General features: G+C 41.9%; 2 protein-coding genes across 8 annotated transcripts in view; one reads left to right on the plus strand and one right to left on the minus strand.

Moving 5' to 3' along the window:
- Positions 1 to 2,570: 2,570 nt before the first annotated feature.
- fdx1 (ferredoxin 1) lies at positions 2,571 to 10,205 on the plus strand. Its single transcript, XM_061797098.1, has 4 exons — positions 2,571 to 3,027; positions 4,626 to 4,750; positions 4,844 to 4,973; positions 9,721 to 10,205. The coding sequence occupies exons 1-4, from the start codon at positions 2,894 to 2,896 to the stop codon at positions 9,827 to 9,829; spliced, it is 498 nt and encodes a 165-aa protein (XP_061653082.1). The 5' UTR covers positions 2,571 to 2,893; the 3' UTR covers positions 9,830 to 10,205.
- A 144-nt stretch (positions 10,206 to 10,349) lies between these two features.
- The window catches only part of LOC133488706 (paraspeckle component 1-like), a 32,028-nt gene continuing 16,773 nt past the window's right edge, over positions 10,350 to 25,604 (minus strand). The window contains exons 1-16 of one of the 7 annotated variants that reach the window (XM_061796925.1): positions 22,796 to 22,916; positions 22,579 to 22,698; positions 21,187 to 21,272; positions 19,338 to 19,511; positions 19,079 to 19,228; positions 18,884 to 18,925; positions 18,705 to 18,789; positions 18,518 to 18,595; positions 18,253 to 18,319; positions 17,259 to 17,438; positions 17,016 to 17,185; positions 14,809 to 14,973; positions 14,440 to 14,552; positions 13,723 to 13,915; positions 12,572 to 12,689; positions 10,350 to 12,459 (exon numbers count right to left, since the gene is read on the minus strand). In XM_061796925.1, coding sequence (XP_061652909.1) covers positions 11,690 to 12,459; positions 12,572 to 12,689; positions 13,723 to 13,915; positions 14,440 to 14,552; positions 14,809 to 14,973; positions 17,016 to 17,185; positions 17,259 to 17,438; positions 18,253 to 18,319; positions 18,518 to 18,595; positions 18,705 to 18,789; positions 18,884 to 18,925; positions 19,079 to 19,228; positions 19,338 to 19,511; positions 21,187 to 21,272; positions 22,579 to 22,650 — 2,463 coding nt within the window. In that variant the 5' untranslated portion in view covers positions 22,651 to 22,698; positions 22,796 to 22,916 and the 3' untranslated portion in view covers positions 10,350 to 11,689. Of the gene's footprint in view, positions 12,460 to 12,571; positions 12,690 to 13,718; positions 13,916 to 14,439; positions 14,553 to 14,808; positions 14,974 to 17,015; positions 17,186 to 17,258; positions 17,439 to 18,252; positions 18,320 to 18,517; positions 18,596 to 18,704; positions 18,790 to 18,883; positions 18,926 to 19,078; positions 19,229 to 19,337; positions 21,273 to 22,578; positions 22,699 to 22,791; positions 22,918 to 25,604 lie in introns of those variants that run through there. The other 6 variants (XM_061796934.1, XM_061796952.1, XR_009791724.1 and 3 more) reach the window with 6 other exon arrangements.

The following is a 25,604-nucleotide window of genomic DNA, read 5'->3' on the forward strand; positions in this document are numbered from 1 at the left end:
GGCGCCGTCTCAGGTAAGTGTAGGTTGAAAGTGCTGGTTTTTTCTGTTTTGTTACACGAGTGTTCATCTGCACTGAAGTGGCCCAATGATCATCACCTGCCACCGTGGGGGACCTACGTTCAAGACCCTGACTGGACCATCCGCCAATATCCCCCAGACTCACGGCTGTGCTGTCCTTGAGCAAGACACTAATACCCCCCAATGCTCCCCGGGCGCTGGAGCTGCCCCCTGCTCAAGTGTGTTCCACTAACATGTTTATGTGTTCACTGTGATGGGTTAAATGCAGAGAACTAATTTTGTATGCATGCATGCATGTTCATGACAATAAAAGATGCTTCTTCTTTTTAAAAAAAGTACTACTGTCCAGCAGTTGTTCACTGAGTATAATAAGACACTGCACTACTACTTCTAGAAATTGAAAATGCTTATTTTTAAAAGCCATTAAACACACTCAAAACCAGATTTTTGCATGCGTGGCGGCACAGAAACTCTACAGTAGTGATTCCCAGCAATGAACCACTGGCATCCATGCCAGGGACGTATAATGACAGGCAGAACAATTAAAGTTATTTCGCTAGATGGCAGAATGAATAGTAAACTTACTTGATTACAGGATTTTAAAAAAAATTGTGTTCAACAGGCCCATATTTATGAGTGAGCAAATTGAGACAAGATTATCATTAGTTCACTGTCTTTTTGTGATTTTAATGGAGGAGGGGTTTGTGAATTTTCTAATGCAGGGGTGTTCAAAGTCTGGCCCATCCATCTCTGCACCGCTTATCCTCACTTGGGTTGCGTGTGTGCTCAGCTGACTTTGGGCGAGAGGACGGGGACACCCTGGAGTGGTTGCCAGCCAATCGCAGTGCACATATAGACAAACAACCATTCACACTCACATTCACACCCACGGACAATTTACTGTGCTGTATTCAATTCACCTACCACGCATGTTTTTTTGCAATGTGGGGGGAGCCTGAATTTGAAACCACAGCCTCTGAACTGTGAGGTGGATGTGCTAACCACTAGACCAGGGGTGTCAAACTCATTTAAGTTCGCGAGCCACATTCACCCAATTAGATCTCAAGCGGACCGGACCACAATATTTCTGGCTTAAAAATCCATAGATAACAACTATTAAAAAAATTTGAATGATTACTAGTACTTTGGGAAAATATTCACATTTATTCATTATTATCTTGTTGCAAACTTTGTTGCAAATCATGAGGAGTCTGACATTTTTAACCAAACATTATTTCAACAGTATTATGAATCAGTGAGCGTGCACCATTCAGTTTTGCATCCTTTATAAATGTATACATACATTTTTGTTGTTGTGGCAGTGCATGGGAAAAAAACCCAAAAAGGTTCCAACAAACCAACCTCTTTTGAAGTGAAGCTTTTGACTGAAATTTTGTAATATTCAATGTCTTAAAACATTTCTACAGCAGGTATTTATTTTCAAAGAATTGTAGTGTGAACATGGCACACCATTTTGGCCTTCACAAGTGCATCAATGTCATTTAAATGTTGTCAGTGTACAAAATTAGCAACAAAAGTTACTTTTATTGAAAAATAGCAGTGAATGTGTTCTCCACCCCCACGGGCCGTATTGGACCCCCTGACGGGCCAGTTCTGGCCCGCGGGCCGTATATGTGACACCACTGCACTAGCCCTTCGTGCCTCCCCCTTTGCGACCCACTGCATATTTTTACTGGCAGCGAGGTATTTCTACTAATAAAATTAAACACAACCCTCATCAAAAGGTTATGAGAAACAAGTTCAAATGTTAAAAAAGAGAGCACTATTTTGCACAATAAAAATCTAAATGTAGAAAAGGTGCATGTTACAAGATATAACACTATCTTACATTATTTTTTAAATGTATGCACAAAGTTTGTTGATTTGTCACACAAGGTTTTTCATTTAAAATTTTAAATTATTAAATAATCAAGATATGCTGTTTTTATTTTACATTTTTAAGTTGAATATTTGAAGATGTCATGCATTTTGTATTTTATTTAGGTATTGCACTAATACTATTAACTTTTCCTTCGTCACTGCTAACACCAAAATGAGATTTAGGCTTTTTTTTTTTTTTTTTTAAATAACTGCTTGGTTTTAGCGCGTTTTATGGCCCTTCTTCCTTCCATTTTTCTGTATGTGGCCCTCAGTTGAGAAAGTTTGGACGATTGGCTGGCGAGCAGTTCAGGGTGTACCCCGCCTCTCGCTCGAAGTCAGTTGAGATCGGCGCCAGCACACCAGCGACCCTGGTGAGGAGATCAGAAAATGATGGCTGTTCTGATGAAAAATGTGTGCCCTTGGTAGGCTGGGAAACACTGTCAACAGGAATATGGATGATTGCGCCTTCAAAATAAAGTTAACCCGTTAAGCTTGTCAAACTTACGGTATTTTTAAAGATATTATTTCTCTTATATACTTTTAAGCTTATTTAACACTATTTTTACGAATACCTTTGATATCTTGTGAACTATAAGTACTATACGTCCAAAATAAGGCAACAATCTAACTTTTATTCTGAAACAATGGCCAGTGGTTGACTGCTACCGCTCTTTACCTTAACGGGAAATGCAGGCGCTATGTCAAACACTTTTGAAGGGAAGAGCTTGTACGCGAATGTGTTACTTTTGTTTGTTTGTTTTTTTTCCCCACGTACCGGTCCGTCCCGAGGTTGCTTTTGGCGTGTCCACGCCGTCAACGCGCACTGCATGAAGTCATTGCTTACGCAATGCGCTTGACACTGACTGAGTGACTCCGGATAGTTTTTAGGTAACTCGCTAGCTGGCTAGCAAGCAAGGTGAGAGAGCTCAAGTTGTTTCGTGTCGAGCTGTTTAAGTACCTCGAGGTGAGTTCGTGGACATTCTCCGTGGTCCAAATGGCGTCACTGCTGACAGCGTTCCGAAGAGTAGCCCACGCTGGGGTACGCGAATATGCGCGGAAGACGGCAGTAAGATGGGCTGCTTCGGAGCAGACACACAGGAGTTTCCTCACCGGCACACAGCCGCTGAGGTAGGTCAATGGACAGTATTGTGTAGAACAGTGGTTCTCAAACTTTTTGCATCAAGTACCGCCTCAAAAAAAAAAAAAAAAATTCATCAAAAACGAGGTTTTACTGTTTTCTGAAAAACCGTATTTAATGTTATCGTAAGCCACACACAGGTAACATTATGTAGTTTGATCATTACCACTATGCTTAATGATTCAAGTTGTATTACTACGGTATTGCATTTAAACGTTGTATATAAATTGTACCTAAATAAATGTTTGTAAAGATTAAATTTCATCACTATTGTACTTCAAAGTTGAAATATAACTGAACTGTATTTTTAACATTTGCTGTACTCCTTGAAAAGTACAAAAACTACATTTAAAGTAAAACAAAATATATGCTGGACTGGATAAAAACACAAACTTTAAGCCAGTATAAAATTATAGGAAACACAATTTACTGGAATAATGGTTCAATTAAAATGTATTTCACAGAAAGTTAAATTAAAAATTGTACCCAAAGAAATATTAAAAACAAACTGTATTGTGATGAAAAGTTAAATTCAACTGAACTGTATTTAAAAAGATGTACTGTTCTACATGAGAAGTAAAAGAAAATTACTGTCCTGCATAACATTTTTTTAAACCACAGTAATATTATGAATGGGGAAAAAAAAATCACTTTTATTTATAGAGCACTTTCAAACAACCACAGCTGCACACAAAGTACTGTACAATATATAAGAATAAAACATGAAAACAGTTAAACATAGGGCAATAGATGTATAGCAACATTTAAAACAATAAAACACTAAAACAGTGCAAAGTCTCATGCTAATTTGAAAGCCAAAGAATAAAACTGGGTTCTAAGATGAGTTTTAATTAAAGAACAGTACTTAAAAAATTCATGCTGCACACTCTTCTTTGATTGTCTTGGAGCATATTGTAACACATAAAATGCCTTTTCCATTGCTACGGAATATCATTATTCACCCTGAAACTAAACTAAAACATTAAATAAACCGTCTGCAGTTTAACATTAAACGTAGTTAGATTTCACACACCTCGTTAAAGTTTGACATTTGACATTATTAGACTGAAGCGATGTCAAATTTTTGGGAACACCCTGTACTTTTGTTCTGTGAGTACAAGCCTGTCTTTGCGTTGTAGTTGGTTGAAAGGGTTTTTGTCTCATCACACTCATGGAGGGAGTTTTGGAAGAAGGCAGCTCTGATTGCATGGTTGAGGGAAGGCAGTGCACACAAGCTCACCATCGTGTTGTCCGTGTTCTACTAGGGAGGTTGGTAGAACCTTGAAATCAGCTTGCAGTACAAGCGTGGTCGTGCGTGCTCAAGGCTGTTGCTATCCATCTTTCTGGGGGAGGGTACTACAAGGCTATCAAACAGTTTGTTTCTTATCATTTTTTCCCCCAAGAGCGATTAAGCGTTTCTGGGGTTTACTAGCTAAATCCTTGCATGATTTGCCTTAAAAGGTCAATTGGTGCAGGAAGAGAGTCTGACTGTGGAAGATTAGATACATATACAAGGGAAGTTTACAACCGTGAACATGATTGTATTACTTGGGATACGGATTTGTTATATGTTTCTCTTCCTGTGCAGGTCAGACAGCAAGGTGACGGTCCACTTCATCAATCGAGACGGCGAAAAGATAACAGTGGAGGGGTCTCCCGGGGAGTCGCTGCTTGATGTTGTCATTAATGAAGACCTCGACTTTGATGGCTTCGGTTTGTAAACAGCCAAACTCGCCTGATGTGCAACAGCAGCACATACACCGTAAGGAACCACCTTTAACTCACCAAGTGTGTGTTTGGCTGCAGGAGCTTGCGAGGGGACGCTGGCATGCTCTACCTGCCATCTGATCTTCGACAAGGACGTCTATAAAAAGCTGGGCCCTGTCACAGATGAGGAAATGGACATGTTGGACTTGGCTTACGGCTTGACTGACACGTAAGGAACACACTTGGTGTTGTTAATAGGACCCTCACCAAGTAGTTTATGCAAAATATATATATTTTTTAACAAAATAATTTTTTTAATAGTGACTGATTATAAAACTTTCAGGCATATTGGGAGCCAGCCAAATCACAGACTCTGCTTGCTTCTTAGCTGCATGTAAGCACAAGTAGGCTAAGTGTGGAAATCACAGCAACAGAGATGGAAGCATAAAGCATATCGTCGCTGTCAGGCGGAAACCCCGTATGTCCAAATATAGTCAATTTCATATTTTATCAAAACTCGATACTATTGGTCTGTTCCCACTCTCTTTTATTTTTACGCATGATGAACCAATAGCAATTGTTGAAAATAGCTTGAGAACAAACTTATTAACGCTCTTGAACGTTCAAAATGTCTGGGAAATGTTGTAAAACCACCTCTTTGCTCATTCTGTGGAAGCCAGGCGGAATATTTGTTGTGTTGTGTGTCATCTTGATCTCATGATGTCAAAATGTGAACAGCATGATTAAGAAGACTGTTTGAATACCAATTTGAATTGAACCTGGAAACATATTGATCCATTCATGAAAGCACCTGCAGTGCCTTCCCTCAACCTAAATTGCCCGTAGGTGTGAATGTGAGTGCGGATGGTTGTTTGTTTGTATGTATGTGCCCTTCGATTGGCTGGCAACCAGTTCAGGGTGTACCCTGCCTCCTGCCTGATGAGAGCTGGGATAGGCTCCAGCACGCCCGCGACCCTAGTGAGGAGAAGCGGCTCAGAAAATGGATGGATGGATGGATATATATAGTCAGCCAGAGCTGCAAGGAATGCAAAGTTAGCAATGTCCTTTCACCATCATTCCTGTCATACTGTGTTGCGTGTTTTTGTTTACACATTAAGTCCTGTTTCTGTTATAATTTCTCATTTTAAAAAACACCATTCAAGCCACAAGATTTTCCTCAGATTTTTGAGATTGTAGGGTGAAAGTTACAGATGGCTACTAGTGTGGAATGAATGGGTGGCAACAATGGCAGACATGAAATGCGGGTAATAGCCCGTCAGTAACATTGGGGCGTGGGGGGGACAAAAACAATGAACTAGTTCGTTTTTGGACCGGTGAACTAAACTTTGAACAAGCTCGCATAGAAAATTAACTTTCCCACCACTGATCATGTATTATTTCATTATATATCCCAGGGTTAAAAAAAAAAACACAAAAAAAACGCAATGTCATTTTTATTTTATTTTTTACCAGTATTGTGCAGCCCTCATATCCATCCATCCATTTTCTGTCCCGCTTATCCTCACTAGGGCCGCGGGCGTGCTGGAGTCTATCCCAGCTATCTTCGGGCGAGAGGCGGGGTACACCCTGAACTGGTCGCCAGCCTATCGCAGAGCACATATAAACAAACAACCATTTGCACTCACATTCACACCTACGGGCAATTTAGAGTGTTCAATTAACCTACCATGCATGTTTTTGGGATGTGGGAGGAAACCGGAGTACCCGGAGAAAACACACGAAGGCACTGGGAGAACATGCAAACGCCACACAGGCGAGGCCGGGATTTTAACCCCAGTCCTCAGAACTATGAGGCAGATGTGCTAACCAGTCGCCCACCGTGTCGCCCCAGCCCTACAAGAGAAGATGACAGCCTATCACCTAACATCTTGCTGTATTTTTCAGTTTATATTTAGTGACTGCCGTTGTCATTCCCCCGCTGGCTCACAAGGTAACACACCTATAATGATGTAGCGGAAATCATGTACTGGAAATTAAGCATTTTACTGAGCGTGGCCCCTTCTCTCATGTTCGTAAAAAGCCATCTAAAACATATTTTGTTTTTGTAGCATAAAATAATCTTACAATAATTACTGTGTAAACAAAAAAAATAATTGCCACAAACTAACTCAACACGCCCTTCCAAGGATGTCTCTGTCTGTTTTTGTTAGATTTTTATAAATTGAATATGTTCAATCAAGATTTAAAAAAGAAACGTCTTTCCTAGGACCCATTAACTGCCTAACAAGGTGCCTAACGTAAAATACATGCACTGAACAACGCATGTACAAAACGCAGTAATAATCGTGAATTTACAATTGCCTCTTCCAAAGAATTTTCCCCCCACTGGCTGTCCTTCAAAACAGAATAGAAATGTTGTAGAATCATCTCATACAATGGGCCGCCTAAGTCACATCAACGCGATGGTTTCTGTTGTTGTAATACTGAATTAAACCATAGGGGGCAACAAAATTTACAGATAAGTGGGTTGGAAAATGAATAAATGAATGTTTCATTTTAAAGATACAACTGTGTTAGCGTAGGTTTGTGATGGACTACAGAGGATTCTGATTTGTATCCAAATTCAGATTACATCAACGCTATAGTAAAATAACTCCCTTGTAAATCGAGGACCACCCTGTACACTGCAATGATTGGGTTTGGCCTCCTTTTTCAAAGCATACATGCAAATCTGTCGCCTTGCGGCGAAATTCGCCATTTTGAACTCAAAATAGGCCATTTACGTGAATCGTATCGTCCAATGAGATTTTCCTGTGTGTGTGGGGCGGGGGGTTGCTGTCGTGATAGGCTGTTTCGTCCTCCTTGAACGCTGGCAGCTAGCGGTAACGGCACTTTTACTCCGTTACAATGATCTCAATGTTGCGCGCTACTTTTATTGATCAATTATTGCTTATTTCTAAACTACTTCGTCCGCAAGACTTCGACTTCCGCATTGGGCGAAGTTTGCGCCATTCTAATTTAAGCGCGGGTGACATTTAAATCTAGTTCACCAATCAAATGACAAAAGAAAGTTTCATGACCTCACACAACTTCTTCTATTGGGCTTCCCCGGCATAGGTATTAATTCTAGATAAACCAGCCCGCCTGATCGTCGTGCCTAAATGGCCACCATTTTGGGAAGGTCGTCGTTGCCATGAAGGCAACGGCACGCTACTCTTGTTTACATTTAGATGAACAAAAACAATAGGTTTCATGTATTGTAGTATTTGTCTGGCACTGTTTGCCCAAACGTGGCTATTTCAGCTCACTTATAACACCATGCAGTAAATTGCAAATGTTTGTTTTTGTTTGTGCTATTTATTCAGTACTTGAGTAATTATTTCACGGTGTAGTTTTTACTCTTAAGTAATTTTTTAGAGGACTACTTTTTACTTTTGCTTGAGTCACATTATTGTCAAGTAACAGTACTCTTACTTGAGTACAATATTTGGCTACTCTACCCACCTCTGGAGAGGACATCCTCTATTGATACTCTTACATTTAAGCAACATGTTTCCTCATCCGAGGAGCCAGTGTTGTATTTGTTGCATTGGTCTTTTGTATTTTCGCGTTGAGGTGCTGCAGGTCGTGGCCCTGGTTGCGGTCCCAGCGGAATCACGAAGCACACGTAACATCGGCAACAAGCGCTGATCCGCAAGTACATCTTGTATTAATTAGGAAACACACAATTGTCTAAATAGTTCACAAATGTTAATGTTAAATGTGTTAAGCGACGGATCGATATTAGGAGTTATGTCACAACACAGAATTAACTAACTTCAAATTCAGAAATGGCCAATAAAAACAGAAAAATATTGTACTTAATATTTTCCTGGAGGATGCATTTGGGATTAGCCTTTGAACTTGGTAATAGTGAAAAATGAAGCGAAACAGACAATGATTTTAGTCAATTATTTTCCAGAATGAGCGTGCTTAAAGAGGAGGATTCTATTCATGTGGCACAGCTTGAAGCAGGCATCAGGTGCAGGTGGAGATGGGTCTGGCTCAAGTTGGAGGCCAAAACAAAAAAAGCAAAAAAATGAGGCAAATGTAATTTTAATCTTAAATTTATACATCAACATGTACTTGAGCAGTGTAAATAAATGTTTTTCTGCGGGAAGATTTTTTATTTTTATTTTGCCTTATTGTACTCTTCAGTCTTCCAGATTGCTTAATTTATGTTAAAATAAAAAAATAAATATCTGCGGGGGCCCGGTATCTGCCCAGACCCCCCACCCCCCCGAAACTGTGAGGTGGATGTGCAGTCGTCCACCGTGCCGCTCGTGATTGCAATAGCAATCAAAATAATCGTAATCTATTATTTCCACAATTGCCTAGTGTAGCATCCCCTGCTGCCTGCGCAGGCACGCAACAGCTGTGAAGCAACCCCAAGCAAACATGTGAGATCATATAGCCAATAGAACTCACCATAAATACATTGAAAAATGTACAGCTAATCTATATGATCGGTATCTGCAGATCTCACTCGCAGATTATCGGTTCCAGAATCGGCAGCATAAAACCCTGATCAGAGTACCCCTAACTATACATAGTGTGTACAACATCAAGACACAAGATACAGCATTGTTGGAATGTCAGTGCTAGGTAAACATTTTAATAATTTTGTAATTGATTTATTCTTTTAAGGATTATTATTGTGTGCAGTTGCAATGATTTGTGCAAATGCCTACATTTTAGTGAGGTTAGTACAGTCTTCGCCATGAATGGAATTGTATTCATAATTTCTTAAAGGGTCTTAAATAATACAGTATAAAGATGCTAATTATGAAATAATCACTCAAACTTAACATATATCATGAATATACAGGGCCAGTACGACTTTGGTCATGGTGGCCCAATGTAGGACCCTGGTTGAGATGGTTAAAATCTTTATTTTTATTTTCCAATCACAAAGCTCCACAAGTAAGTGAATGCATGACTGTGTCTCCTCTCCCCAACACCCTCTCACCCTGTAGATCGCGTCTGGGTTGCCAGATCTGTCTGAGCCGGTCCTTGGAGGGCATGGTGGCCCGCGTTCCAGAGAGCGTAGCAGACATCCGACAAAGCCAAGACGGTTCGTCTTAGTGACATTTTGGGGGTGATGGTAGGTATCGCCAGGTGGTCCGCCTAAACAAGCACGTGGAAGTATCTGGCATTTGTAGTCTACAGCGGACTATTAAAACTAATGTAATGTTAACTTCACCAGCCGCTGTTGCACGTGAAAGAACTGATCAGGCCAAACTGGCAAATAGAATGTAACTGACATGCTAGCAAAGCCCACACAACAAGTATATTTTTATTGTAATTCTGTCATCTATCATCATGTCAGTTTGTAGGAAAAAAAATCCATTTTTTTATGTAAACGTCCAATTTTATCATGTGATTGTACATACCTAAAACACATCTCTGTACAGAGATGTACAGATAAATGATGATGGTAATAAAAAAGTCACCTTTCTAATAGCGTGGTGAACTGCATCTTTTACAATGAGGGAAGACTTGTACTACGGCCCATGAGAGCACTTGGGGGGACAAGTCAACGGTTTTTTAGTTCACTTTCGGGACCTCGTGTAATGTGTTAGCTTGAATTCTTGCTTGCTACATCACTGTTGGAGGAAAGAATATGATGGGCAATGGTGAAGCCCGATCCTCGCTACCATGCCACAACCAAGGGTGCTACAAGGGGTGTGTTGACAATTCTAAGATGACAGCGGCCCTTGTAAGTAGTACAGCGGTCGGTACCTTCAGATACGAGTGACCCAACGTACAAGTTTTTCGAGGTACGACCCACCATTCAGCCGAATTTTTGCTTTGACTTGCGAGCGCAAACTTGAGATACGTGAGCTTTATGGCGGCAGTCAATTAAATTCAACTCACTTTAACAAATGGTGAACATTTCCTCCAAAAAGATGGGTTTCAAGCTGTTTATTGCCCCTCCCAGTTGAGGTTTATGGTCAAACTAAGCATAAAATAGAGAATTACAAGTTGTGTATGTAAAACAACCACCGATTTGCCTTAGTAAAGTCCGCTAGCTTAATGCTGACAAATTACGACCCAATGAATAGAAAATGCCATTGACATGCTCAGAGTAGGCATCGACAGCCGCTGTTTTAGAACCCTTTAAGAAACTGATATTTGAACGCATATGGTGGAACAACACAGAGAGATAATACGTTACTCACCATCCTTGACCAAAAAGAAAATTTCAGTAACTTACTGAGGGGTAGAACAGCAGCAGCAGACTGTCTACATGACTGTACTATACAATAGTACCTACTGGTGGCATCAGATGGCGCAGCACACTGATGGATGAAACATCAACTCATGAGGCACAAACTCTTTAATGCTTTGCATTCTATTTAATTATGTGATCACCCTTTGTTTTTATAGTCCTACTTTTGTCTGGGGTGGGGAGGCAGGAATGGATTCATGACATTTCCATTCATTTCAAAGATGATTTGAGATCAGAGTTTTGAGTTAACAGCGTGGACACGGAACACAAACTCTTATCTCAAGGCACCACTGTATTTTCTAATTGCAGCAATGACATGGAGGGCGCCAAAGTGTTTTGTTGTCTCCTAACTATACAAATCTGTCCCTCCCATTAAAAACAATTAAATTCCTTTTTAATATGCAACACACACAAACAGCAGACAAGACAGACGTGTGCGGCTTGCTAGTCAAACAAGCTACAATAAAGAAAAGTGTCAAAGTGCTGTATGGCGACATATCCGCCAGGGGGCGGATTTACACTTTCACTTTGTTGAAAGGGCTCAATTTTTTATGCAGACAGTACACTACTTGCTTTCTAACAACAGTAAACTACATTAGATGACAACGGCCACTATTATCCCTACAGTTGATCTTTTGCAGTTGTATGTTAAATAAATAGTATTTTAAAATCTGTAGATGCTTAAACTATGAGTGACTAGCCTGCCAAGGATGCTAATATTCATCACTGGTGGTGGTGTTTGTATGTGTGCTGGAGGCAGAGTTCTTCTCCAAGCTCTCTTGTTGAGTTAAGGACAGTCTGCGGTCTTTCCTCAGCCAAGAGTTGGGGTGAAGGCTCCTGCAGCTTTTCAAAGTACCCCATTTAAGATGCTCTTTTGCTGGACACTCTTTGCAACTTGACTCTCGCTGCTCATGTTTGCCAAAAATCAGTCTGCAGCTTGTGGCGATGGATGTGGAAGGAGCGCATGCCTTGGTCTGTGTTGGTGCAGGGGAGGTGGGGTTGGAGGACAGGCTAGAGGAGCTCTTCTCCATGGCCGCCAGTGACCTTCTGTACCGCTGGTGAAGCCCCAACTTTGAGGCACGCTCGCTTTTGTCATCATCATCGTCATCATCCTCGCCAGTGAGGCCGTCCGTGCTCCCAGAGAAGCACGGCTGAATCTTCGCTAGATACACCAATGCTGGCTCAGATCGCCGACGCTGCCTGTGCACACTGTGCAGGGAAAGGATGTCCAGGTTGGAGGCGGCGGGGTCCACGATGGGTGTATCTTGGATCTGCCTGCTTCCCCTCTGCCTCTGCCATCGAGTGTGGCGCACATCCGGGTCCGTGTCCTGCTCATAGTCGCTGAACGTGAGGACCGAATCCAGACTGCCTGGTTTGGATCGGAGACGTCTGCCGCAAAAGCTCGGCGAGCCACCACTGCTGGTATCCAATTCGTTCTCAAGACTGTCGTAGGACGAATCTGTCAAAGGGTACGTCCACTTGTCTGATAGCCATGGAAATGTCACAGAAACTGTGTGAGTACCCATCAATATAGACACAACATGTTTTAAAGCTAAATGCTTTCTAGATTCATGACAACACCAGATCATAAGTACCACAGAGTCCCGTCTCCTGGGTGTTGAGTCTCTGTGGTGAGCCTCCAAACAGAGAGAAAGGCTCCTCTCCCAAAATCTGCTGGCAGTGTTCTATCATGAACTTCACCAAGTCACAAACCTGCAGCAAACCACACAAACATGTCATTGATTTTTTAAGTTACTTTGATATTTACACTATTCATTTTGTACTTCAAAACAGAAGTAAATCAGGTTACGAGACTATAGTAACTTTAGTGCTTACTTAATTTGGTAGTTTATTTTACAGATTGCATTGATTTTCATTGTTCCTGTGACAAAGTTCTAGTCTATTTTCGTGTTGTAAAAGTAATTCTAGCAAGTCACCTTTGTTTCAGGATATGCATATGGGTAACTACTTAGACAGCCATTTCACCTCTCGGTTTATACTCTGATACTAGTAACTACGTATTGTGTTACAAAAATCATTATACCTTCCTCAGTTTACATAGTTACTTATGATATTATGTGATATTTGACAAATTGTCATGAGTGAGGTGGTGCTTCTGTCGCTGTATGATAAGATTGTCGTCGTCAACCTGCACATGGTGATCAGTAACAGTGGCACATTGTAGGACTGCTGACAACGGAGTGTGCGTGAATAAACTCAAAAGGAGGATGCCCAGCTATATGCAGTGCTGACAGTCAGCAAAGTGGCTGCCACAGGTTAAGAAAGAACTACAGCATATGGAAAATGAAGGCATTAAGAAGGTTACCCAGTCAACGGAATGGTGTGGTGCAATGGAGCTAGTGTTTAAACCTAAAAGGAGAGCTGTGCAGACCACAGGAGGCTGAACTGAACACATGAAATGTAGGCCCACAATGGAGGAAGTCATGCAAAGACTGGGACGGTCAAAGGTGTTCACATCATTGGATGTAGCAAGTGTGTTTTACCAGTTCCCTCAAAAATAGCCGCAACACAGCCATTGAGAGAAAATGTCCAATTGTCACTTTGGACATTTTCACTTAAGGGGTGTACTCTCTTTTGTTGCCAGTGGATTCTCACACTGATGTATATACTGTGTGTTGCACCCCACACACATGCAGGTATGCAAGGAGAGATTCATAGTGAAAGATATGGAGAAAACTCCACCAGCCACCACTAGTGGCCATTTTTTGCCGCTCTGCTCACTTGCCTTCCTGGTTCCTTCGTTCTCTGCTTCAGGGCTGCACAGTGCCCCGGGAGGCCAAAGCATGCTGGGAGCAATGCACACCGCCAGGTTGAAGCTTGTCATCTGGTTCTCGTGGGCGTTGCCTCGGATAACATGCAGCACAGCCAGCAAGTAGCGTAGCAACAAGGCGTTGCCATTAGGCAGCCGACACATCATCCTGCAGGAGGAGAACCAACTATTTCTACTCGCTGCTGCAAGATTTGACGTTCTTTCTTTGTTGGACAAACGGACTCCGAAATACAGTGCTCAACAGAAATAAGTACACCCCAGAAGATTTGCTCAAAAGCCTTCAGAATAAATAGTTTCTATGGAATACTGTACTACAAAATACCCCTAGAAATGCAGGCTATTGATTGGAAGAATGTGTTTGTGGATGACAGATACTAGATGCTTTATTAATCCCATGAGGTAAATGAAATACAATTTGTAAATTTGCACATGATAAAAATGTCAAAGGATTAACTGAATGTTGCTAAATATGAGGTTTAAACATTTATATTATTTTATGTTGAGCACTGTACATGCATGGCAGATAATAGCAACATATATACCAATGTTCTCAATGTACAGCTGCATCTACTGTGGGTGAGGATGCTACACTTTAATCTCCACTCTTTCAGAAACAGACAGAGTTTAAAAGGATTATTGACTGGATGAGGTTGGTAAGTGCGTTTATCACACCGTTTTATTTCTTGCACTTGCTCCTCCTCCCCCTCTTCATCGGCCAGCGCGTCCATCCACTCTTCGTGCAGCTCGCAACACAACAGGCTGCCGGGAATGTTGCGCAGGAAGTCCTAGCAAACATTGAAGCGGTGAGTGGCCAAACAGTGAGGAAAAATGACATAGAGAAGAAGGTCAAGATGACATTTTGGTCCATGATTGAGTAAAAGAAGGCATCAACAGTGCAAAAACTGAACTGCTTGTCCATTAACACTAACAGGGATTAGAATGCAGATTAACACACATGAACACATTGTCCTGCTAATGTGGATGTGCAGGAGGAGATTAAAGGAGAGGTGAGAGATATGGGTCATCATGACAGGTGCTTACTTTGAAAACACCCGCAATGATGAAGATGTGGTCTCGAGTAAGCGGGAGAAGGAACTCTCCAGAATCCAATGAATCCCGCAGCTCCCTGACGGCCCGAGCACCCGCTGGGCGCCGAAAGATGCCCCGCGTCCACGGGCCCTCGTGATACAGGAGTGCCAGCATGTCCTGGCGAGGGAAAGCGATGATGAAGGCGAGAACTGGTGTATTAAAATCAGTGTGAAGTAGGGTTGCAAAGGAGTGGAAAATATCCGGTGAATGTTCTGAAACTTTCAGGTAAATCTTCATGGGAAGTTAAGATGGGAATTTGGGTTATAAATAATCCAAATTGGAAAATTTCCAAGGAAATTAACTGGGAATCAAGGGTAAAATTATTGGAAATGTATCATATTCATGCATAAATACGAGGGGCAGTCAAAAATAATGAGCCCAAAATGTTGCAAAATTTGTATGGGGAAGCTGTAATAGGCTACAGCACAGTCAAAAAGTGGGTGTCCAGGATCAAAGGCGAACAACAAGAGCCTGCTTTGAGTGACCTCCGTGACAAGCAAATGAGCAGCAGACCATCTTCAGCGGTTAGTCCTGGGAATAGTGCTAAGGTCGAGGCACTGATCAGACAAGACCGTACAGTCACCATTGATTACATCCCCATCATATAATAAGGGCTAACCCCATACACATTTTGTCCATCCATCTATCCACTTTCTTCCGTTTATCCTGAGGTGGGTCAGGGGGGCAGCAGCCTAAGTAGGGAAGCCCTGACTTCCCTCTTCCCATCCACTTCATCCAGCTCTTTCGGCGGGATCCTGAGACGTTCCCAGGCCAGCTCCATCGTGTCTTGGCTCATCCTCCCGGTGGGACATGCCCTGAACACCTCACCAGGGAGGCTTCCAGGGGGCATCCTAACCTGATGTCTGAGCCACCTCATCTGGCTCCTCTCAATGCAGAGGAGCAGCGGCTCTACTATGAGCCCCTCCCAGATGACCGAGATTCTCACCCTCTCTCTAAGGGAAAGCCAGGACACCCTGCGGAGGTAACTCATTTTGGTCGCTTGTATACGCGATCTTGTCCTTCGGTCACGACCCACAGTTCGTGATCATAGATGATGGTAGGAACGTATATCTACCGTTAAATCAAAAGAAACGACAGACCGATACAGTCAGACAGATACGAGTCCGCATCACTGCAGATGCTGCATCAATCCGCCTTCTTCCCTCACTTGTGAACAAAACCTCGAGATACTTGAACTCCTCCACTTGGGGCAGGATCTCCTCCTCGACCCGGAGAGAACACGCCACCCTTTTCTGACTGAGGACCATGGTCTCAGATTTGGAGGTGCTGATTTTCATCCCAGCCACTTCACACTCAGTTGTGAACCGCTCCAGCGAGAGTTGAAGCTCACGACTTGATTTAGCCATCAGAACTACCTCACCTGCAAAAAGCAGAGACGCAATGCTGAGGTCTCCAAACTAGCCCCCCTCAACACCTTGGCTGCATGTAGAAATTCTGTCCATAAAGGTAATCAACAAAATCAGTGACAAAGAGCAGCCTTGGAGGTATCCAACCCTCACTGGAAACGAATTCGACTTACTGCCAGCAATGTGAACCAGATTCTGACACTGGTTGTAGAGGGACTGAACAGCTCTTATTAAGGGTTCCAGTACTCCATACTCCTGGAGAACCCTCCACAGGACCCCAGAGATGGGAGAACCTGCGTCAGAGTCCCCAAACTGTGCTTCCTCATAGGAAGGCATGTCGGTGGAATTGAGGAGGTCTTCCAAGTATTTGGCCCACCAACTCACTACGTCCCGAGTTGAGGTCAGCAGCACTCCGTCCCCACTATAACACAATATTGACAGCGCACTGCTTCCCACTCCTGAGACGCCAGATGGTGGACCAGAATTTCCTCAAAGCCGTCCAGAAGTTGTTCTCCATGACCTCACCGAACTCTTCCCTCTTCCCTCTCCTCTTTGCGGCAGACTCTTCCCGGGTTTTTGCCTCAGCGACCACCAAAGCTGCATTCCGGGCGGCCTGTTGGTACCCATCAACTGCCTCTGCAGTCCCACTGGCAAAAAAGGCCTGATAGCGACAGCTTGTAACTCGAAAAACTCGTCAGTACGTTCCTGGTATATTCCCCTGAATTCCCATTCATTTCCAAGTTTCTATTTTGGCAATTCATGTAATTTTGCAACCCCAGTGTGAACACCCACCATCACAGGCTTTGGGAGAGCCTCTTCTACACACACGACACTGAGGGGGCGGCCGAACAAGCAGCCTTGAGAAGCGGCGCCCATGGACGACGCCAGCTGATGGGAGGAACCTCGCAGAAAGGCCCAAGTGATGAGCGAGCGCCTCCTTTTAAATGGCTTCTGTGGGAACTCTGAAAGAGACAGACAACAGTATTAGAACCGTTGTGCCCGCTTAAGACCACTGCGCCGCACACCTGAGCTCACCTGTCGCCACCTGCGGTTGAAGTGTTTCCTCAGGGCGGGCTTTGAGGATAAATTGGCACCGCTTGTGCATCTGCAGCTGCTCCGCCTGTATCGCCCAGTCTCTGTCCTCTGGCGCTGTAGCGCTGTGGGTCAACGCTTGTCGCACATGACTCATCTGGATACTGAAGGGGAACTCGTGACCTGAGACAGAGGAGAACCGGGAGTAGCTACTTCTTCATGTGCATCACTTTGTTGTTGTTGTAAGCTTTAAGCTCTTAGTGGCAAGAACAAAATAGTATGCCATGGACTCAGAAACATTTATGTAACCAACTTGTCCTACACAGAGCCCCAGCAACAAATTACTCTGCACCGTCCCACGTATTTGGTGGCCACAAATTAGCATTTTGTGGCCACCAGTCGAATTATATCTATATCATGGTCACAATTAAAAACATTTCACAGGCATGTCTGAATCTGTGTAAAAGAGTACCACTGAACGTAAAGACGATAAAATTGTGGCTGACCATAGAAGTGTTTTGTAACATAGGAAAGTGGTAGACATTTCCAATCTGTCCTGGTTGCTCAGTACAATATGGCCAAGCCGACAGACAACAAAACATGAACTACCTCCAAAGCACAAGCATTTTTTTTTTAACGGTGGTAAACATCATTATGCACTGACAATGACAATTCAGAATGTTATTCAAAACATTGTCCTTAAAGTTAATAAGCATTTTAGGATGTGACAGTTTCACTCTGCGCTATTGATTGATTTATTTATATAATGGGAATATTATTAACTCAATACTAAATATGAGGTTGAACAGTGAACTAATTTTTTTACATTGTTTTGGGATTTATTCAGCTAACAACTGACTGACTGTTCGCCTTTGGTTGTGAACTTTCAAGCACATTTAATATTCATTCAAGATTTTCAAGTTTCAAGATACAGAAAACAGAAATCCTGCTTCAACCTAAATTAAGCGATGGAGATGAACAAAAGCAAATGTCTAACCAATGAGTGGATAGGGTGTATTGTCCCTCTTGGAGAGGATCCACAGCTGGTAGTCCTTCACGTTACCCTGAACACAAGAACAAAGTCAAGATACTCATACCACAGAGATTCTTTTTCTACACAGACACATTTTTGTTTTGTTTAAATATAGCATAGCTTTTGTCAGCAAGTGACAGACAGTGGATAATAGAGGACTCTTGACAAAAGTATGCAGGACACAGGAGGACTGTATCTCTGAAAATATACAACTCATGATGTTACTCACAATAATGCTAAACTGCTGCAGAGCCAGTCGGATCACCTCATTGGTTGAATCAGAGTTGCTGACGGGCAAAGTCTTGGTCTAAATGGTGGAAGAGGAGGACATACAATAGTCACAAATGGGAAGCAGGGAAAATATGGTAAAAGTCTGTACAGATTTTTTTTTTTTTTTTTTTTTGAAATCTCCTTACAACAGCGTAAGTATTAAGTCCCTTCCCATACACTCTGAGAGGGATGGTCTTAGGTTCTTCCTTCTCTTTTTCCTCTTTAATTCGACTGCAGAGAAAATGAAACGGAAGTTTTGTTGCCTCTTGTGTACAAACACACATACGGTACATACTTTAATGTACAGCACTTGAGATAAGCTGACCTTTTCAGGTGGCACAGCCATTTCTCTTTTTGTTCCGCTGAGCTGACGGAGACATGCCAAACAAAACCCGTAGTGCCAATGTTAAGACTTTTTTCAAAGACTTCTACAAATAAATGCCTGATGTGTATGCACTTGTATTGTGGCTCGGGCTCTTTGGATCCTCTTATGGACATGTTTATTGTGTGTGTGTTTCACCTGAATGTTGCAACGGAGTTACATGTGGGCCAGCCAATGACAAAGCTCCTCTCAGGGCAGGTGCTTCCTTCACACACCTCCTCCATGCAACTTGCTGTCCACATTTCACATACAAGCGCCTGGGCCTTCTGCTTGAATTGGTTGGCTGACCTGGTGCAACGTAAATTACATTATTCAACTCTAGCACGGACGTGAACATCTTGCTTTCAGATACAGGCATTAAAACACACACACAACATGCAAACACACGTGTGCTTACTTGGCTTTGGCGATCACTAGGATGTCTGTGAAGAGGAAGAGGTTTCTGTCCTGTGTCTGCATGCCAGTCTTTAACTGAATGTGCCCATGTAGGAGAAATAACCTATCGGGCACTCTCAGAAAGGACTGGACCAATGAGCATTTCTCTGGGAACACAGGAACCAGAAGGCTCTCTCTGGAAGAGGCCAACATGTGGATCCAAATCACCATCACTCAATAAGAGATGCAGATCTATAGAAATGCATGGTCTTAGGTGACCAAAATGCATCCCACAGGGCATCCTCCTATTGTTTATGATATTACATTTGTAAATGTACCAGGAAAAATGTTCAACAAAACATTCAGGTTCCAATACATGGTCAGCTCTAATAGTACTGTTACAGTAGCTGACTTTTGAATCATTTATTTGGATCTCCATTAGCTTTGGCCGAGGTAATTGCTGTCGTTCCCGGAGTCCACATCCACCATTGTTATCGTAAAGGTCCCATATTTTGGCTATTTAGACGTCCATAGAGTGACTCTCTAACATGGACTTAGTATAAAATTGTCAATTTCATTTTAAAAAAAAAAAAAAAAAACACCTTGTCACACTACTGTCCAGAAAAGGCCCCTCTTGACAGCTACTTCTGCTTGACGCAGTTTTGGATCCACTTTGTTCATATTTGGCTAAGACCACCCCCTTTCCTCTGATTGGTTGCCTTCATGTAGAAGACCCACGTGTATGAGCATGTGTATTTATTATGTCGACAGCGCTGGCTCGGGAGCAGAGAGGTAGGCAGAGATCTTCGCTAGTGACGTATATAAGCTTGAGAAGTTTGAATGACCTGATTTCAGGCCTCTCGGCAGAAAAACATCCGGAACTCAGGAATCGTGGACTATTTTAATTCATATTTCATGTTTACTGAGGCACCATAAAGCCAATATTAGAAATAATATTAGAAAAATATTAGAAAAAGTTGGTTTGGTAAAATACGGCACCTTTAACACTGCAGTAGACCATTAAAAAAAAGCACAACATAAAAATTACAAAACACCTCAAAATAATGAGAACAAAACTACAACACTTTCATACAGTACAGGACTTAGTTTAAATCAACACTACAGGGTGTCGCAAAAATCACGACAGTACACTTCCTTTTTTCTATTTTGTTTTCTTTGGGACAGATGTGAAGCCATTAGCATTTGACGGCTTAGGCATTGCAGTTTTTGTCAGCATATCATTGCCTTGCCTATTGCTTGCAACTGACATTGGAGCTGTGTTGCAAAATAATTTAGTTTGTTGTCCCTGACTGCAATTTAGCACCAGTTTGAGAGGCTTTATGGCCGTTACACTGCTCCAACGCATAGTAAAATTTCCGCTATCCGTTGCAAGTTTCTGAAAACTGGATTTCTTCTTGAAAAACCATGCAGCGGAGGGCATGATACAACCACCACTGATGAAAACACCAAACACCTAGAGCAGGCGTTGCACTGGAACTCGATTCAGCGAATGCTTCAGAGTGTGATAAAACCATACCTGTACCAACTTCAGGTTGTTCGAAGGCTTCAATTATGATGGTCAACAACCTGAAGTCAGTACAGGTAAACATATTACTCTCCAAAGCATCCACTGAATCGAGCCCTTTTTGATGCCGGGTTCCAGTGTGTCCCTCACTCCAAAGACGTAGTGTCAGAAAATAAACCTGGAGAAACTGGGTCTAGTGTTCGAAGGGACAAATGATTAGTTGAATGATTTGGTACCAAGAAAGAGCCAGGTGCTTATCGTCATTTGCACAGATAATAAAAGCAACATGCTTTTTTTGCAATTAACATCTGAACTACACCACATAGGCGTGTGGAAAGGATTTTACCTGGAAAGGGTCTTGGACCTGGAGAGAGCTTTCCTGATGACTAGAGCGGGTGCGGACTGACATCGAAGACTTTGGGAGTTCACCCGCTAAACGAGACAAAAATATAAACAATACAGTCTTGAAGGTTGCAGGTTCAAGATCCAACAGCAGTGGTGTTTTCATTCTCTCCCACTCGTATATTAAGACTTGTTCTGAGTCACTTCCACATTGCCCAAATGCCAACTTTGCACAACAGAGCAAACATTGTTCTGTAAATATGCCACGAATGCTCACGCATCTCTATACTGTATTACTATTGTCAATCATAATAATGGCCAAACCAGCCTTTTTTTTTTTTTTTAAATCCTAGGTCAAGGTTCTCCAAATCTTAATTAATAGGCCACACATTTTGGCCATTGTAATTCTGTGTAATACTGTTGATCCAGCTAAGTCACAGGGGGACAAACATTCCAGCCATGCCACATTATGATTGTCCCCAGAATCTGATTTGTTCACTAATTTATCGCATTTGACCACCACCATAACCAGCTAGTCATGAGTCACTCAGTACATTAAGGACTGGTTCAATACCCTGCAGTATGAAGTCAAGATGGAAATTGGGACAGGGTTCTGAATAGAATTCACAGCAATTGGTGATGTGCCTTTGAGCAAGGGCTCCTTAAACTGCACAGCGCCATCACTCGAACTATGCCCCAATGCCCGCCTTTGTGAATGTGTATGTCATATGGACTGCACTGCATGCAGTTTGTAATATACAGGTTATTTGAAATTCTTGCTCAAATCATAACATTTGAAAAAGTTGTGTGAGACGAATTAAGCTTAATGTTAAACTTAAGTTTAATTTTCGTTCAATGTTTTACCTTTTTTTTCAGTGTATAATGACAAAATGGTCTTTGGTGTGTTAGAATATGCTCAAATACAGTCACATGCATTTTTTTTAGATAATTAAAAAAAAATACACCAACAGTAGGTTTAGGACATGGTACAAAAAATTCAAAGAAGTCAAAAAGTTAAACGTGTCGTGTCACAGTAGGTACACATTTTGAACATTTGTGAAGCTTAGTAAAATTGATATTACAATATATATCTGTTTGAATGTTGTTGGAATTTGGATAAATACATCTTTTTCACTTGATTTCATTTGGCTAGGACATGTAGTTTCTCACATACTCATATTTCAAATGATATTTTCTTGGGAACACAATCCTTTCACTTTCCATACAGCTTGTCCTCATTTGAGTCACAGTTACTTGGAACACTGAATAATAATAATAATTTATTATTATTACTACTCATTTCTGGGAACCAAAATGATTGGGGCATTTTACATAAAATAGATAATGCTTTTCAATTGACGGCAACAAAACTGTATACAATATGAACAATATCTACCCGTCTGTTGTCGCTTTGTCCCGCACCCTGGCTCAGTCTGTCCAGTTGATGTTGAGGAGACATGTTGTCCATCCAGCCTCCAGACGTTTGCAGATCAGTGTCCAGCTGTCCTCACGCAATCTAATCCCATTAATGAGATCCGGGACGACAAAAACATCTCAATGCGTTGGAAGTTGCAAGAAACTTTCAGACTTCGGATTAAATGACACGCACATACAGGCAAAGAGATAATGATACAATTCGAAATTGTCAAAGCACCCTCGGTGAGGAACGCCGCAAGAGCCACAAGCCCGCACGATTCTCGTCTTTGTGGATTAGCCACCTCTTAATGCTTCTACACTCATTGCAGAGGCGGTGCCTGAGCACAGGCAGCAAAAAGTTGACTCTATTTTTAGAAGTTGCTCTCACCTTATTCGAAAAGACAGAGTAATCATAACCCTCAACTATCGGCACATCCCCTTACAGTCTGACAAATAAACCCAAATGATTTAAGAAGGACATTTGGAAGTAAACATTCAATTCCACTGTAGTATGCACATGACCGGTGGCTGCACCAAACAAAGTCAAATACTTCATAACTGGACTTAGGTAGATTTTTCAGGTGTCAGTACGTGAGTATTTATTTTTCTGATGAGTTGTTACTTTTACTCCCTGCATTTGAATAACGACATCTGTTCTTACTTCGTGGAAATAGGCTTGCTACTTTTTTAAACCTCCAAGGATGACGACACAACGTAAAAACAACAAATACTGCAGAAGAAAAGTCAATTGATTTAAAGATCTGAAATGGTTGAGATCTTGGGGACTTATATAGGTGGAAATAACAAGGACAGCAGCAACATGGAGTCATGTCAACCAGGCTGATGATGCAACAGATTCGGAAAGGCAAGATATTCCCCATCCATGCATGACCTTATTAGATGTTTGATCATCTTGGATGTCCTTTTATCGAGTTTGCATGATCATTGTGGTTGGAAATGCCAAAAATGTCCTTTTTCAAGCTATTCTTGTTCATCTTTGAGATGGCATTTGAGATGGTCAGATTTCTCATTATTAGGTGACATATAATAATGGCCAAAGCCAAGTAAGCACACAAATTCAAATGCATTTTTGTTTTGTAAACCAAACATTGTAAAGTCAAACCCAATCTGATATGTTCTAATTTCAATATAACCTCCCCACAGCAATCAATGACTTGTTCCAGTGACAAAATGTCACCATCATTTAGTAGCTTCACCGTAACATTTCAAAATTCATAACTGTTCTACAAGTATAGTGGATAGGTTCACTGTCGTATAAATAATGGTCAATAAAATTAAACTGAACTAAAATTAGGATTACTATGCAACCCTTGGGCATGTAATCCTATGATGATGACTGATCTCAAATCTTGTGAGATTTGCTGATGTTGCGTGTGATATCAAACATGGTGACAGTGGAAGATCCAACTTTTGAGGGCTATTTGTCAAGAAATGACAAAGGATTTTGACGGCAGGTTCCTCTGCAGTTCATCAAAGATTTGAGAACACTGAAATCCAGTTTATCGATTGGGCGTCTGGAGAAAGAGAAGTGGGCCACAAACTGGGCTAAAGCCAAACGAGGCCAGCAAGTGCTCCTTCCCCAAATTGGCCACCATCAGCCCCGTTTAAATTGGATCACTACAATGATGACTTTCCCTGATGTTGATAATGAGCAGCCTTGGGCGCGGCACAGAAAAGCACGTTTAATTCCCATGTGAGAAAAGTGTTGATTTACTCCATTATGTCATGTTTCAGGAAATCTGGGTAGAACCCTAACCCACATTTACAATCCTATGCTGGTTTGGTAATATTACGTGTTCCGAACTAAACGCAACATCCAAACTTGCAGGCATGTGCACAGACATTTTGGGGGGCAGGAGCTCAAGCCCACCCCCAAAAAGGCACCCCCTTGCCAAATTATTCCAAAATTTAGGAAAAAATATCGAAGGAAATATTTAATTTAAATATATTTTGGTTAAATTAAAACAGTCAATAAAAATACAATGGAGGTGAAGGGAAGATGCTGTGGATATAAAAAGTTTACACATCCCAGTTCAAATGCCAGGTTTTTGTGATATAAAAAAACAAGACCAAGCTTGATGAACCTTTTGGCCAGACTTAAAAAAGATATATGTGGCGCAAATACAACACCGCTTATCACCAAAAGAACACCATACCTGCTGTGAAGCATGGTGGTGGCAGCATCATGCTTTGGGGGTGTTTTTCTTCAGCTGGAACTGGGGAGTGTAAGAGTTTGTTTATTTTTTTTTGGGTGGAGGGCACCCCTAAATTGAATGCTAGAACTCTTAATTTTTGTATTTTTTTTTACGTGATGTCATTTTTAATTATACAAGCTAGATAAGTGTATAACCATACAATACTTGGATGAAACTAATTGTTTTAAAAACAAAAATACAGCACTCCCTCTTTCCTCAAAAATGTTTTGTTCCGCCCAATCCCTCCCACCTCTCCTTAGCAATACACTGCCTTCCAGTGATATACAGTCGTAGTATGAATACATGGCTTAAACCAGGATATGTGGAACATGTTTTATGTTCTACCACTTAATACCAGCACAGTAACAACAACATCCATACAGTTTCTGTACTGCTTCTCCTCACTAGGGTCGCGGGCGTGCTGGAGCCCATCCCAGCTATCTCCGGGCGAGAGGCGGGGTACACCCTGAAATGGGCAGCCAATCACAGGGCACATAGAGACAAAGAACCATTCACACTCACGTTCAGACCTACAGGCAATTTAGAGTCTTCAAACAACCTACCATGCATGTCTTTGGGATGTGGGAGGAAACCAGAGTACCCGGAGAAAACCCACGCAGGCACGGGGAGAACATCCAAACTCCACACAGGCGGGGCCGGGATTTGAACCCCTCAAAACTGTGAGGAAGATGTGCTAACCAGTCGCCCACCGTGCCAACAACAACAATAATAATTATTCATCATTATTATTATAATATGTGTTATTATTATTATTATTATAAGGTATGGT

This window comes from Phyllopteryx taeniolatus, chromosome 1, assembly GCF_024500385.1.
Source record: "Phyllopteryx taeniolatus isolate TA_2022b chromosome 1, UOR_Ptae_1.2, whole genome shotgun sequence".
Taxonomy (NCBI): Eukaryota; Metazoa; Chordata; class Actinopteri; order Syngnathiformes; family Syngnathidae; genus Phyllopteryx; species Phyllopteryx taeniolatus.

Excerpts from the sequence above, each read along its gene's own strand:
- fdx1 (XM_061797098.1), top strand. The coding sequence starts at position 2,894 with ATGGCGTCACTGCTGACAGCGTTCCGAAGAGTAGCCCACGCTGGGGTA. Across the intron at positions 3,028-4,625 it reads ACCGGCACACAGCCGCTGAG|GTCAGACAGCAAGGTGACGG; the intron begins GTAGGTCAATGG and ends CTTCCTGTGCAG. Across the intron at positions 4,751-4,843 it reads CCTCGACTTTGATGGCTTCG|GAGCTTGCGAGGGGACGCTG; the intron begins GTTTGTAAACAG and ends GTTTGGCTGCAG.